Source organism: Oncorhynchus keta, unplaced genomic scaffold (genome assembly GCF_023373465.1).
Source record: "Oncorhynchus keta strain PuntledgeMale-10-30-2019 unplaced genomic scaffold, Oket_V2 Un_scaffold_12948_pilon_pilon, whole genome shotgun sequence".
Classification (NCBI taxonomy): domain Eukaryota; kingdom Metazoa; phylum Chordata; class Actinopteri; order Salmoniformes; family Salmonidae; genus Oncorhynchus; species Oncorhynchus keta.
The window spans coordinates 91,739-106,776 of record NW_026290768.1 but is presented as its reverse complement, the minus strand read 5'-3'; the positions used below and the strand labels follow the sequence as shown (position 1 = coordinate 106,776).

Sequence of the window (15,038 nt, the reverse complement as noted above, 5' to 3'; positions counted from 1 at the left end):
TATAACACAACCACTGATCTGGGACCAGTCTATAAGACAACCACTGATCTGGGACCAGGCTATAACACTGATCTGGGACCAGGCTATAACACTGATCTGGGACCAGGCTATAACACAACCACTGATCTGGGACCAGGCTATAACACTGATCTGGGACCAGCCTATAACACTGATCTGGGACCAGTCTATAAGACAACCACTGATCTGGGACCAGGCTATAACACAACCACTGATCTGGGACCAGGCTATAACACTGATCTGGGACCAGGCTATAACAAACCACTGATCTGGGACCAGGCTATAAGATAACCACTGATCTGGGACCAGTCTACAACGATCCCACTAATGCCGATCCCTCTCCCTGTCTGTCTCTGTATCGTCCCACCAGTGATCAGCTGCGTTGACCCAGGTGTTCCTGCTGATGGTCTGAGGTTTGGAGAGGACTTCACTGTGGGCCACAACGTCACCTTCACGTGCCAGCCTGGCTACCTGATAGAGGCAGGCGGGGCCACAACTGCACCTGTACCCACAATGGCACCTGGAGCGCCACCACGCCCATCTGCAAAGGTACGACATCTGATGATGATGATGGTGATGACGATGATGAGTATGGTGATGATGAAGATTATGGTGATGATGAAGAGTGTGGTGATGATGATGGTGATGGTGATAATGATGAGGGTGATGATGATGATGGTGATGATGATGAGGGTGATGATGGTGGTGGTGATGATGAAGAGTGTGGTGATGATGATGGTGATGGTGATAATGATGAGGGTGATGATGATGAGGGTGATGATGATGAGGGTGATGATGGTGGTGGTGATGATGATGAGGGTGATGATGATGATGGTGATGATGGTGGTGGTGATGATGATGAGGGTGATGATGATGAGGGTGATGATGGTGGTGGTGATGATGAAGAGTGTGGTGATGATGATGGTGATGGTGATAATGATGAGGGTGATGATGATGAGGGTGATGATGATGGTGGTGATGATGATGAGGGTGATGATGATGAGGGTGATGATGATGAGGGTGATGATGATGAGGGTGATGATGGTGGTGGTGATGATGATGAGGGTGATGATGATGATATGGGTCCTCTCAGATTACAGGAATGAAAATATGTCACAAAGCCATTTTATCAGATGTTAGTAAAATTCCGTTAACTTTCCCCAAATTTCCTGATTTCCCAGAAATCCTAGTTTTGAGGATTCCTGGATTTCCTACATATTCCTCGTAATTCCAGGATTCTTTCAACCAGGATGACTTGAAAACCGGGAATTTTAGCATAAATTACCAGACTTTTGCAACCCTAGTTCTCATTAATTATTCCTTCAGCTAAAACCAAATTAATTATCGTCCTTCCACAAGCAACGATCAAACAGACCCCCTTTTCTGGGACTCCCTTATAAACACAACCACTGATCTGGGACCAGTCTATAAGACAACCACTGATCTGGGACCAGGCTATAAGACAACCACTGATCTGGGACCAGTCTATAACACTGATCTGGGACCAGTCTATAACACAACCACTGATCTGGGACCAGTCTATAAGACAACCACTGATCTGGGACCAGTCTATACCACTGATCTGGGACCAGTCTATAAGACAACCACTGATCTGGGACCAGGCTATAACACTGATCTGAGACAACGTCACCTTCATGTGCCAGCCTGGCTAAAACAGACCCCCTTTTTACTCAAGGCTCCCTTTGATATCAAAGAGGGATTTTAAGAGAAAGTCCCAAGTTGTATGGTTTTATGTCAACTGTGCGTCAGGCCCAAGATAAGAGAAAGTCCCAAGTTGTATGGTTTTATCTCAACTGTGCGTCAGGCCCAAGATGATGACAGTGACCAGTGAAGATGCTCTACTCTCTCTATATAACACACACATTATTAAACAGCTACAGTATTGTAATGTCAGAATCATACGCCTGGCTCCTCTTCTGTTCTGGTTGGATGAACATTCAACGTTTCTCTACCCGTTGGGGAAACCCTACTTCCATCAGCTCTGGAGCAGATCACATTTATTACAGGAGAGAAGAAATAGATTTACGTATTTGGCAACAAAGTCCCAAAACGAAATGGTTTGCATGTCAAATTGGCTCCCTGTGTACTATATAGTGCCCTACCGGAGCCCTACCCGAGCCCTACCCGAGCCCTACCCGAGCCCTACCGGAGCCCTACCCGAGCCCTACCCGAGCCCTACCCCTACCCATCCCTACCCGAGCCCTACCGGCCCTACCGCCCTACCCTACCGAGCCCTACCCGAGCCCTACCCGAGCCCTACCCTACCCGAGCCCTACCGGAGCCCTACCCGAGCCCTACCGGAGCCCTACCCGAGCCCTACCGGGCCCTACCGAGCCCTGCCGGGCCCTTGCCCTACCCGAACCCTACCGGAGCCCTACCCATCCCTACCCGAGCCCTACTGGAGCCCTACCCATCCCTACCCGAGCCCTACCCACCCCCTACCCGAGCCCTACCGGAGCCCTACCGGAGCCCTACCCGATCCCTACCGGAGCCCTACCCATCCCTGCCCGAGCCCTACCGGAGCCCTACCGGAGCCCTACCCATCCCTACCCATCCCTACCCGAGCCCTACCCCCTACCCGAGCCCTACCCCCTACCCGAGCCCTACCGGAGCCCTACCCATCCCTACCCGAGGCCCTACCCGAGCCCGACCGGAGCCCCCTACCCGAGCCCTACCTGAGCCCTACCCATCCCTACCCGAGCCCTACCCATCCCTACCCGAGCCCTACCCGAGCCCTACCCATCCCTACCCGAGCCCTACCGGAGCCCTACCCATCCCTACCCGAGCCCTACCCCGCCCTACCCGAGCCCTACCCGAGCCCTGTTTGAAGGTAGTGCACTATATAGGGAACAGGGTGCCATAGGGCCCTGGTCTATAGTAGTGCACTATATAATAGGGAATAGTGCTCTGGTCTAAAGTAGTGCACTATGTAGGGAATAGGGCTCTGGTCTAAAGTAGTGCACTATATAGGGAACAGGGTGCCATAGGGCCCTGGTCTATAGTAGTGCACTATATAATAGGGAATAGGGCTCTGGTCTAAAGTAGTGCACTATATAGGTAACAGGTTGCCATAGGGCTCTGGTCTAAAGTAGTGCACTACATAGGGAATAGGGTGCCATTTGAGACGTACACAGTATGGTGTTCACATTAAGTACTGCAGTGGCGCCCGGAAGGCAGTGAGCGGCGAGGACAGACAAGGCAAATGGGACACGGTTGCTAAGGAACAGATCCCTGCAATAAAAGAGCACAGGATAGCCATTCACACACACACACACACACACACACACACACACACACACACACACACACACACACACACACACACACACACACACACACACACACACACACACACACACACTACTCACTCACTCACTCACTCACTCACCACTCACTCACTCACCACTCACTCACTCACCACTCACTCACTCACTCACTCACTCACTCACCACCACCACTCACCACTCACTCACTCACTCACCACCACCACCACCACTCCAAGTGGCCTCAGACAGAGTTCTTATTAACATGGCATCCTCCCACACACCCAAGCAGTCTTCGTAGTAACATGGCATCCTCTCACACACCCAAGCAGTCATCCTCTCACACACCCAAGCAGTCTTCCTCTCACATACCCAAGCAGTCTTCGTAGTAACATGGCATCCTCTCACACACCCAAGCAGTCTTCGTAGTAACATGCCATCCTCTCACACACCCAAGCAGTCTTCCTCTCACACACCCAAGCAGTCTTCCTCTCACACACCCAAGCAGTCTTCCTCTCACACACCCAAGCAGTCTTCCTCTCACACACCCAAGCAGTCTTCCTCTCACACACCCAAGCAGCCTTCCTCTCACACACTCAAGCAGTCTTCCTCTCACACACCCAAGCAGTCTTCCTCTCACTCATACAAGCAGTCTTCCTCTCACACACCCAAGCAGTCTTCGTAGTAACATGGCATCCTCTCACACACCCAAGCAGTCTTCCTCTCACATACCCAAGCAGTCTTCGTAGTAACATGCCATCCTCTCACACACCCAAGCAGTCTTCCTCTCACACACCCAAGCAGTCTTCCTCTCACACACCCAAGCAGTCTTCCTCTCACACACCCAAGCAGTCTTCGTAGTAACATGCTATCTGCTCCATTATTAAGTCTTCCTGTGGTGGTCTGCTGGATAGATCACTGAATGTATTGCTCTCATTTTGTGTGTGTGTGTGTGTGTGTGTGTGTGTGTGTGTGTGTGTGTGTGTGTGTGTGTGTGTGTGTGTGTGTGTGTGTGTGTGTGTGTGTGTGTGTGTGTGTGTGTGTGTGTGTGTGTGTGTGTGTGTGTGTGTGTGTGTGTGTGTGTGTGTGTGTGTGTGTGTGTGTGTGTGTGTGTGTGTGAGAGAGTGTGTGTGTGTGTGTGAGTGAGACAGAAGGCACCTGCAGGCAATAATTCTGTCAGGGACTCAAACTGACAGGCCAGGCAGCCCAGTTCAAACCTTAACCAAGCACACCTAGACAGACAGCTCAACTCTACCAGCCTGGTGTTGATGAGTCAAGTCCCCTGCAGCTCAACTCAGACAGACTGGTGTTGATGAGTCAAGTCCCCTGCAGCTCAACTCTACCAGACTGGTGTTGAGGAGTCAAGTCCCCTGCAGCTCAACTCTACCAGCCTGGTGTTGATGAGTCAAGTCCCCTGCAACTCAACTCAGACAGACTGGTGTTGATGAGTCAAGTCCCCTGCAACTCAACTCAGACAGACTGGTGTTGATGAGTCAAGTCCCCTGTAAACTCAACTCAGACAGACTGGTGTTGAGGAGTCAAGTCCCCTGCTGCTCAACTCTACCAGCCTGGTGTTGATGAGTCAAGTCCCCTGCAGCTCAACTCTACCAGCCTGGTGTTGATGAGTCAAGTCCCCTGCAGCTCAACTCTACCAGCCTGGTGTTGATGAGTCAAGTCCCCTGCAGCTCAACTCTACCAGCCTGGTGTTGATGAGTCAAGTCCCCTGCAGCTCAACTCAGACAGACTGGTGTTGAGGAGTCAAGTCCCCTGCAGCTCAACTCAGACAGACTGGTGTTGATGAGTCAAGTCCCCTGCAGCTCAACTCTACCAGACTGGTGTTGAGGAGTCAAGTCCCCTGCAGCTCAACTCAGACAGACTGGTGTTGAGGAGTCAAGTCCCCTGCAGCTCAACTCAGACAGACTGGTGTTGATGAGTCAAGTCCCCTGCAGCTCAACTCTACCAGACTGGTGTTGAGGAGTCAAGTCCCCTGCAGCTCAACTCAGACAGACTGGTGTTGAGGAGTCAAGTCCCCTGTAAACTCAACTCAGACAGACTGGTGTTGATGAGTCAAGTCCCCTGCAGCTCAACTCTACCAGACTGGTGTTGATGAGTCAAGTCCCCTGCAGCTCAACTCTACCAGCCTGGTGTTGATGAGTCAAGTCCCCTGCAGCTCAACTCTACCAGCCTGGTGTTGATGAGTCAAGTCCCCTGCAGCTCAACTCATCCAGGCTGGTGTTGATGAGTCAAGTCCCCTGCAGCTCAACTCTACCAGACTGGTGTTGAGGAGTCAAGTCCCCTGCAGCTCAACTCAGACAGACTGGTGTTGAGGAGTCAAGTCCCCTGCAGCTCAACTCTACCAGCCTGGTGTTGATGAGTCAAGTCCCCTGCAGCTCAACTCAGACAGACTGGTGTTGATGAGTCAAGTCCCCTGCAGCTCAACTCAGACAGACTGGTGTTGATGAGTCAAGTCCCCTGCAGCTCAACTCAGACAGACTGGTGTTGATGAGTCAAGTCCCCTGCAACTCAACTCAGACAGACTGGTGTTGATGAGTCAAGTCCCCTGCAGCTCAACTCTACCAGCCTGGTGTTGATGAGTCAAGTCCCCTGCAGCTCAACTCAGACAGACTGGTGTTGATGAGTCAAGTCCCCTGCAGCTCAACTCTACCAGACTGGTGTTGATGAGTCAAGTCCCCTGCAGCTCAACTCTACCAGCCTGGTGTTGATGAGTCAAGTCCCCTGCAGCTCAACTCTACCAGACTGGTGTTGAGGAGTCAAGTCCCCTGCAGCTCAACTCAGACAGACTGGTGTTGATGAGTCAAGTCCCCTGCAGCTCAACTCTACCAGCCTGGTGTTGATGAGTCAAGTCCCCTGCAGCTCAACTCAGACAGACTGGTGTTGATGAGTCAAGTCCCCTGCAGCTCAACTCAGATAGCCTGGTGTTGATGAGTCAAGTCCCCTGCAGCTCAACTCAGACAGACTGGTGTTGATGAGTCAAGTCCCCTGCAGCTCAACTCAGACAGACTGGTGTTGATGAGTCAAGTCCCCTGCAGCTCAACTCTACCAGCCTGGTGTTGATGAGTCAAGTCCCCTGCAGCTCAACTCAGACAGACTGGTGTTGAGGAGTCAAGTTCCCTGCAGCTCAACTCTACCAGCCTGGTGTTGAGGAGTCAAGTCCCCTGCAGCTCAACTCAGATAGACTGGTGTTGAGGAGTCAAGTCCCCTGCAGCTCAACTCAGACAGACTGGTGTTGAGGAGTCAAGTCCCCTGCAACTCAACTCAGACAGACTGGTGTTGAGGAGTCAAGTCCCCTGCAACTCAACTCAGACAGACTGGTGTTGATGAGTCAAGTCCCCTGCAACTCAACTCTACCAGACTGGTGTTGATGAGTCAAGTCCCCTGCAGCTCAACTCAGACAGACTGGTGTTGATGAGTCAAGTCCCCTGCAACTCAACTCAGACAGACTGGTGTTGATGAGTCAAGTCCCCTGCAGCTCAACTCAGACAGACTGGTGTTGATGAGTCAAGTCCCCTGTAAACTCAACTCAACCAGCCTGGTGTTGATGAGTCAAGTCCCCTGTAAACTCAACTCAACCAGCCTGGCGTTGAGGAGTCAAGTCCCCTGCAACTCAACTCAGACAGACTGGTGTTGATGAGTCAAGTCCCCTGCAGCTCAACTCAGACAGACTGGTGTTGATGAGTCAAGTCCCCTGCAACTCAACTCAGACAGACTGGTGTTGATGAGTCAAGTCCCCTGCAGCTCAACTCAGACAGACTGGTGTTGATGAGTCAAGTCCCCTGCAACTCAACTCAGACAGACTGGTGTTGATGAGTCAAGTCCCCTGTAAACTCAACTCAGACAGACTGGTGTTGATGAGTCAAGTCCCCTGCAGCTCAACTCTACCAGACTGGTGTTGATGAGTCAAGTCCCCTGCAACTCAACTCTACCAGACTGGTGTTGATGAGTCAAGTCCCCTGCAGCTCAACTCTACCAGCCTGGTGTTGATGAGTCAAGTCCCCTGCAGCTCAACTCTACAGACTGGTGTTGATGAGTCAAGTCCCCTGTAAACTCAACTCAGACAGACTGGTGTTGATGAGTCAAGTCCCCTGCAACTCAACTCAGACAGACTGGTGTTGATGAGTCAAGTCCCCTGCAGCTCAACTCAGACAGACTGGTGTTGATGAGTCAAGTCCCCTGCAGCTCAACTCTACCAGACTGGTGTTGATGAGTCAAGTCCCCTGCAACTCAACTCAGACAGACTGGTGTTGATGAGTCAAGTCCCCTGCAGCTCAACTCAGACAGACTGGTGTTGATGAGTCAAGTCCCCTGCAGCTCAACTCAGACAGACTGGTGTTGATGAGTCAAGTCCCCTGCAACTCAACTCTACCAGCCTGGTGTTGATGAGTCAAGTCCCCTGCAGCTCAACTCTACCAGCCTGGTGTTGATGAGTCAAGTCCCCTGCAGCTCAACTCAGACAGACTGGTGTTGATGAGTCAAGTCCCCTGCAGCTCAACTCAGACAGACTGGTGTTGATGAGTCAAGTCCCCTGCAGCTCAACTCAGACAGACTGGTGTTGATGAGTCAAGTCCCCTGCAACTCAACTCTACCAGCCTGGTGTTGATGAGTCAAGTCCCCTGCAGCTCAACTCTACCAGCCTGGTGTTGATGAGTCAAGTCCCCTGCAGCTCAACTCTACCAGCCTGGTGTTGATGAGTCAAGTCCCCTGCAGCTCAACTCAGACAGACTGGTGTTGATGAGTCAAATCCCCTGCAGCTCAACTCAGACAGACTGGTGTTGATGAGTCAAGTCCCCTGCAGCTCAACTCTACCAGCCTGGTGTTGATGAGTCAAGTCCCCTGCAACTCAACTCTACCAGCCTGGTGTTGATGAGTCAAGTCCCCTGCAGCTCAACTCAGACAGACTGGCGTTGATGAGTCAAGTCCCCTGCAGCTCAACTCTACCAGACTGGTGTTGATGAGTCAAGTCCCCTGCAGCTCAACTCTACCAGACTGGTGTTGAGGAGTCAAGTCCCCTGCAGCTCAACTCTACCAGCCTGGTGTTGATGAGTCAAGTCCCCTGCAGCTCAACTCTACCAGACTGGTGTTGAGGAGTCAAGTCCCCTGCAGCTCAACTCTACCAGCCTGGTGTTGATGAGTCAAGTCCCCTGCAGCTCAACTCAGACAGACTGGTGTTGATGAGTCAAGTCCCCTGCAGCTCAACTCAGACAGACTGGTGTTGATGAGTCAAGTCCCCTGCAACTCAACTCAGACAGACTGGTGTTGATGAGTCAAGTCCCCTGCAGCTCAACTCAGACAGACTGGTGTTGATGACAAGTCCCCTGCAGCTCAACTCCACCAGACTGGTGTTGATGAGTCAAGTCCCTGCAGCTCAACTCAGACAGCCAGTCCATCCCTCATCTATCCCAGCTGTACCTAGCATGACTCAGACAGCCAGTCCATCCCTCACCTATCCCAGCTGTACCTAGCATGACTCAGACAGCCAGTCCATCCCTCACCTATCACAGCTGTACCTAGCATGACTCAGACAGCCAGTCCATCCCTCATCTATCCCAGCTGTACCTAGCATGACTCAGACAGCCAGTCCATCCCTCACCTATCCCAGCTGTACCTAGCATGACTCAGACAGCCAGTCCATCCCTCATCTATCCCAGCTGTACCTAGCATGACTCAGACAGCCAGTCCATCCCTCATCTATCACAGCTTTGCCTTGTTCAGTTCAGACAGCCAGTCCATCCCTCATCTATCACAGCTGTACCTAGCATGACTCAGACAGCCAGTCTTGTCAGCCAGCAAACAGCCTGGTGGTGAGGAGTGAGGAGGGTCCAATCTCTGTTACCTCAGACAGACAGCCTGCTGTGCACCCAGTCTGGTATTGAGAAGTCACACCCCATGGTTCCAGAGCTCCACCTCTCCATAGTATACAGACTGTGTGTTGGCTGGGACCAGGGTTCCTCATCTCTCTGCTAGCTGCAGACTGACAGTGTTGCAGTCAACCTGACAGGGTGGAGTCTGACCCCAGGCCTTCACCTCTCTTGTCTGTAGACAGGGCACCTGATGGAGACCTGAGTGAGACTGCTGCTGTCAGTAACACTTCTACCATTAACCTCTGACCTGTGTGTAGTAGTCAGTGAGAGCGATTCTACCATTAACCTCTGACCTGACCTGACCTGTGTGTAGTAGTCAGTGAGAGCGATTCTACCATTAACCTCTGACCTGTGTGTAGTAGTCAGGGAGAGTGATTCTACCATTAACCTCTGACCTGTGTGTAGTAGTCAGGGAGAGTGATTCTACCATTAACCTCTGACCTGTGTAGTAGTCAGTGAGAGTGATTCTACCATTAACCTCTGACCTGTGTGTAAAGCCAGAGGGGCTGTTGTTATAGTGCGATTAGTCCTGTTCCATCAAGAATATAATAAACAGATATTCTACAAGAATAGAATAGATATTCAATCAAGAATAGAATAGATATTCTACATCAAGAATATAATATATATTCTACATCAAGAATAGAGTAGAACAGATATTCTACATCAAGAATATAATAGATATTCTACATCAAGAGTCGATATTCTACATCAAGAATAGAATAGATATTCTACATCTAGAATAGAATAGAACAGATATTCTACATCAAGAATAGAATAGATATTCTACATCAAGAATAGAATAGATATTCTACATCAAGAATAGAATAGATATTCTACATCAAGAATAGAATAGATATTCTACATCAAGAATAGAATATATATTCTACATCAAGAATAGAATATAATTCTAGAATATAATCTACATCAAAGAATAGAACAGATATTCTACATCTAGAATACAAATAGAACAGATATTCTACATCTAGAATACAATAGAACAGATATTCTACATCAATAATATAATAAACAGATATTCTACATCTAGAATACAATAGAACAGATATTCTACATCAAGAATAGAATAAATAGATATTCTACATCAAGAATGGAATAGAACAGATATTCTACATCTAGAATAGAACAGATATTCTACATCTAGAATGGAGTAGATGTAATATTTGAACTATTCCACTGTTCTGTTCCTATAGTTACCAGCGTAGAAATAGAATGAGAATCCTTGTTAATCATTCTAATTCTACCAGTGGCCTGTGTGCCTGACTTAGTCAGAGAGCCAGAGAGGCTTCTATAGAGGCGCTGCTATAGTGCTGTTCCCTCCCTCCCATCTGCACTTCTTAGCATTTATTTTAATTCTGGGTAAATTAATAAAAAATAAAAGAGACCTGGAAAGATGTGATTATTAATCTGGTACTCTGTATTAATGGGACAACTACTACAGTTAAACTGGAAACAGGGCTGTTATTTAAGCATCGTTCAGCATCAAATTCTGACATAATGTGCTGCGTGTCACAACTGGGTTCAAATAGTATTCGAAATCGTTGAAATACTTTTGAGCATTTGCCTGGAGGGCCAAGAGTGGCGGGGTTTGCCCTTTTATTGAGACTTTTATTTTGGTTCTATTGCATTAGACAAGCTCAGTCAAGCACAGACACAGTATCTGAAATGATTTTCAGATCGTATTTGATCCCAGGTCTGTTCTGTATGCAGATTGCTTCGCAGAGACCATCTCCCTCGATGCCAATCAGAGGCAAGCAGCCACAACATCTTAATGGTGGAATACAGTTTATTCATGACAGATTTGTACTTATCTGGCCGCTCAGGAGCAACAAAAAAAGGGTAGAAGAAGAAGAGGTGAAAAAAGGGTAGAAGAAGAAGAGGTGAGAAAAAGGGTAGAAGAAGAAGAAGTGATAAAAAAGGTAGAAGAAGAAGAGGTGATAAAAAGGGTAGAAGAAGAAGAGGTGATAAAAAGGGTAGAAGAAGAAGAGGTGATAAAAAGGGTAGAAGAAGAAGAGGTGATAAAAAGGGTAGAAGAAGAAGAGGTGAGAAAAAGGGTAGAAGAAGAAGAGGTGATAAAAAGGGTAGAAGAAGAAGAGGTGATAAAAAGGGTAGAAGAAGAAGAGGTGAGAAAAAGGGTAGAAGAAGAAGAGGTGATAAAAAGGGTAGAAGAAGAAGAGGTGATAAAAAGGGTAGAAGAAGAAGAGGCGATAAAAAGGGTAGAAGAAGAAGAGGTGAGAAAAAGGGTAGAAGAAGAAGAGGTGATAAAAAGGGTAGAAGAAGAAGAGGTGAGAAAAAGGGTAGAAGAAGAAGAGGTGATAAAAAGGGTAGAAGAAGAAGAGGTGATAAAAAGGGTAGAAGAAGAAGAGGTGATAAAAAGGGTAGAAGAAGAAGAGGTGATAAAAAGGGTAGAAGAAGAAGAGGTGAAAAAAGGGTAGAAGAAGAAGAGGTGATAAAAAGGGTAGAAGAAGAAGAGGTGAGAAAAAGGGTAGAAGAAGAAGAAGTGATAAAAAAGGTAGAAGAAGAAGAGGTGATAAAAAGGGTAGAAGAAGAAGGAGTGAGATTATTATGATCAGTTTGAGACGGAGGTGGAAAAACAATCCCGTCTTCTATATCAGAACATCCTTTTGTTTCTGCATGATTGCCTTTAACTTCTAGACGGTGAGGTTGACAGGGTGATTTTTGTTGATTTGGGACACAGGCCCTGATACTGTCATGATTCAGGGCAGCTGTCATCCTGTCCGGTAGACAGCCAGGCAGGCTGGGATATGCTGCTGATTGATAGTGGCTGATGGAGATATGCCAGGTTGCAGCGAGGCTGTAGCTAGACGGAGAGAGTGACACATTCAAAGCTGAAGCCAGCAGGATTCCTGAAGAGTCTAGGGATCCTCAGGTTTTTCTTTGGCATGTTCAGCTAAGATGCTCTAATACCAGCCAGCGAGGCTGCTTGGGGTTTAGGAAGTTTTACAGTTCTACTGTCTGTCTGTCTGTCTGTCTGTCTGTCTGTCTGTCTGTCTGTCTGTCTGTCTGTCTGTCTGTCTGTCTGTCTGTCTGTCTGTCTGCCTGCCTGCCTGTCTGTCTGTCTGTCTGTCTGTCTGATGTTTTGGAGGTAATTGTGGATGCTGTCTGTCTGTCTGTCTGTCTGTCTGTCTGTCTGTCTGTCTGTCTGTCTGTCTGATGTTTTGGAGGTAATTGTGGATGCTGTCTGTCTGTCTGTCTGTCTGTCTGTCTGTCTGTCTGTCTGTCTGTCTGATGTTTTGGAGGTAATTGTGGATGCTGTCTGTCTGTCTGTCTGTCTGTCTGATGTTTTGGAGGTAATTGTGGATGCTGTCTGTCTGTCTGTCTGTCTGTCTGATGTTTTGGAGGTAATTGTGGATGCTGTCTGTCTGTCTGTCTGTCTGACTGATGTTTTGGAGGTAATTGTGGATGCTGTCTGTCTGTCTGTCTGTCTGTCTGATGTTTTGGAGGTAATTGTGGATGCTGTCTGTCTGTCTGTCTGTCTGTCTGTCTGTCTGTCTGTCTGTCTGTCTGATGTTTTGGAGGTAATTGTGGATGCTGTCTGTCTGTCTGTCTGTCTGTCTGATGTTTTGGAGGTAATTGTGGATGCTGTCTGTCTGTCTGTCTGTCTGTCTGTCTGTCTGTCTGTCTGTCTGTCTGTCTGTCTGATGTTTTGGAGGTAATTGTGGATGCTGTGTTGTGAATACTGCATGTCATTATTATTGTAATAATCTGGGTGAATCCGACTGTGGCATCTCATTCTGCAACCAGCTGGATATTTATATTTATGGATGTAATTTAGATGAAGTGTGTGAAATGGTACCTTATATGGTCCACTCCCTTTCTGACAAGGGAAGCACAGGGCTCTGGCTAAAAAAGGGAATAGGGAATAGGAGGCGGTTTGGAACACAGAGAGAGAGAGACTTTCTGAAGGACTCGAGAGCAACACAAAGAAACTCTCTGTTGTCGGACTGTTGTTGGACTGTTGTCGGACTGTTGTTGGACTGTTGTCGGACTGTTGTTGGACTGTTGTTGGACTGTTGTCGGACTGTTGTTGGACTGTTGTTGGACTGTTGTCGGACTGTTGTTGGACTGTTGTTGGACTGTTGTTGGACTGTTGTTGACTGTTGTCGGACTGTTGTTGGACTGTTGTTGGACTGTTGTTGGACTGTTGTTGGACTGTTGATGGACTGTTGTCGGACTGTTGTTGACTGTTGTTGGACTGTTGTTGGACTGTTGTTGGACTGTTGTTGGACTGTTGTCGGACTGTTGTTGGACTGTTGTCTGACTGTTGTCAGACTGTTGTCGGACTGTTGTTGGACTGTTGATGGACTGTTGTTGGACTGTTGCCGGACTGTTGTCGGACTGTTGTTGGACTGTTGTTGGACTGTTGTTGGACTGTTGTCTGACTGTTGTTGGACTGTTGTTGGACTGTTGTCTGACTGTTGTTGGACTGTTGATGGACTGTTGTTGGACTGTTGTCGGACTGTTGTTGGACTGTTGTTGGACTGTTGTCTGACTGTTGTTGGACTGTTGTTGGACTGTTGTTGGACTGTTGTTGGACTGTTGTCTGACTGTTGTTGGACTGTTGATGGACTGTTGTTGGACTGTTGTCGGACTGTTGTCGGACTGTTGTCGGACTGTTGTCGGACTATTGTCGGACTGTTGTCGGACTGTTGATGGACTGTTGTCGGACTGTTGTCGGACTGTTGTCGGACTGTTGATGGACTGTTGTCGGACTGTTGTCGGACTGTTGTTGGACTGTTGTTGGACTGTTGTTGGACTGTTGTTGGACTGTTGATGGACTGTTGTTGGACTGTTGTTGGACTGTTGTTGGACTGTTGTCGGACTGTTGATGGACTGTTGTTGGACTGTTGTTGGACTGTTGTTGGACTGTTGTTGGACTGTTGTTGGACTGTTGTTGGACTGTTGTTGGACTGTTGTTGGACTGTTGTTGGACTGTTGTTGGACTGTTGTTGGACTGTTGTTGGACTGTTGATGGACTGTTGTCAGACTGTTGATGGACTGTTGTTGGGCTGTTGTTGGACTGTTGTTGGACTGTTGTTGGACTGTTGTTGGACTGTTGTTGGACTGTTGTCGGACTGTTGTCGGACTGTTGTCGGACTGTTGTCGGACTGTTGATGGACTGTTGTTGGACTGTTGTTGGACTGTTGTTGGACTGTTGTCGGACTGTTGTCGGACTGTTCTCGGACTGTTGTTGGACTGTTGTCGGACTGTTGATGGACTGTTGTCGGACTGTTGTTGGACTGTTGTAGGACTGTTTATTTACTCATTACCGGTCAAACAGACATAAAACCGTTATTGATTTTATTTTTATGATAAATGCATTTTTCTGAGCAGGTTGGGACGTCGTGTAGAGTTACGGGGGTCTGAAATCTATTGACACTTTTGATTAAGACTATGAAATAAATCACTCCAATACAGAGCTATATGTGAATGCTACGGTTTTATTATTATTATGGAATTGTTCAGAGAAAGATATTTTGTAAAATAAAACAATACTTTATTTTTTCCCTCTCATAAATTGAGGGGTCAAAATGATTGACAGCCCCCCTCTGAAAGATTCTGTATTCAGGAGCTACACGCTCGATGCATAAAGAAATCTTAGGGATTTATTATAAGGAACAAAGAACCTAACCGACCGTTCAGTACAGGGTTTGGTTAGTTTATTGTTCAGTGTTTCATAAAGGTCATGCCTCCTCATGCATCGCCGTGGGAACAAGAGATGCTGAGGGGGCTTCAGCACCGCCTGAAAAATGTAGAACCCAAACAATTACAAAAGTAGTGCTAGTCCTGTATTAACAGACCTTTACTAGTCCTGTAC

At 48.0% G+C, this 15,038-nt stretch overlaps 1 protein-coding gene across 1 annotated transcript in view; it reads left to right on the top strand.

The window, feature by feature from the left end:
* Positions 1–345: 345 nt before the first annotated feature.
* LOC127927324 (CUB and sushi domain-containing protein 3-like) overlaps positions 346–15,038 on the top strand; it is a 65,621-nt gene continuing 50,928 nt past the window's right edge. Inside the window, exon 1 of the mRNA XM_052513486.1 lies at positions 346–567. Coding sequence (XP_052369446.1) covers positions 346–567 — 222 coding nt within the window. The remainder of the gene's footprint in view (positions 568–15,038) is intronic.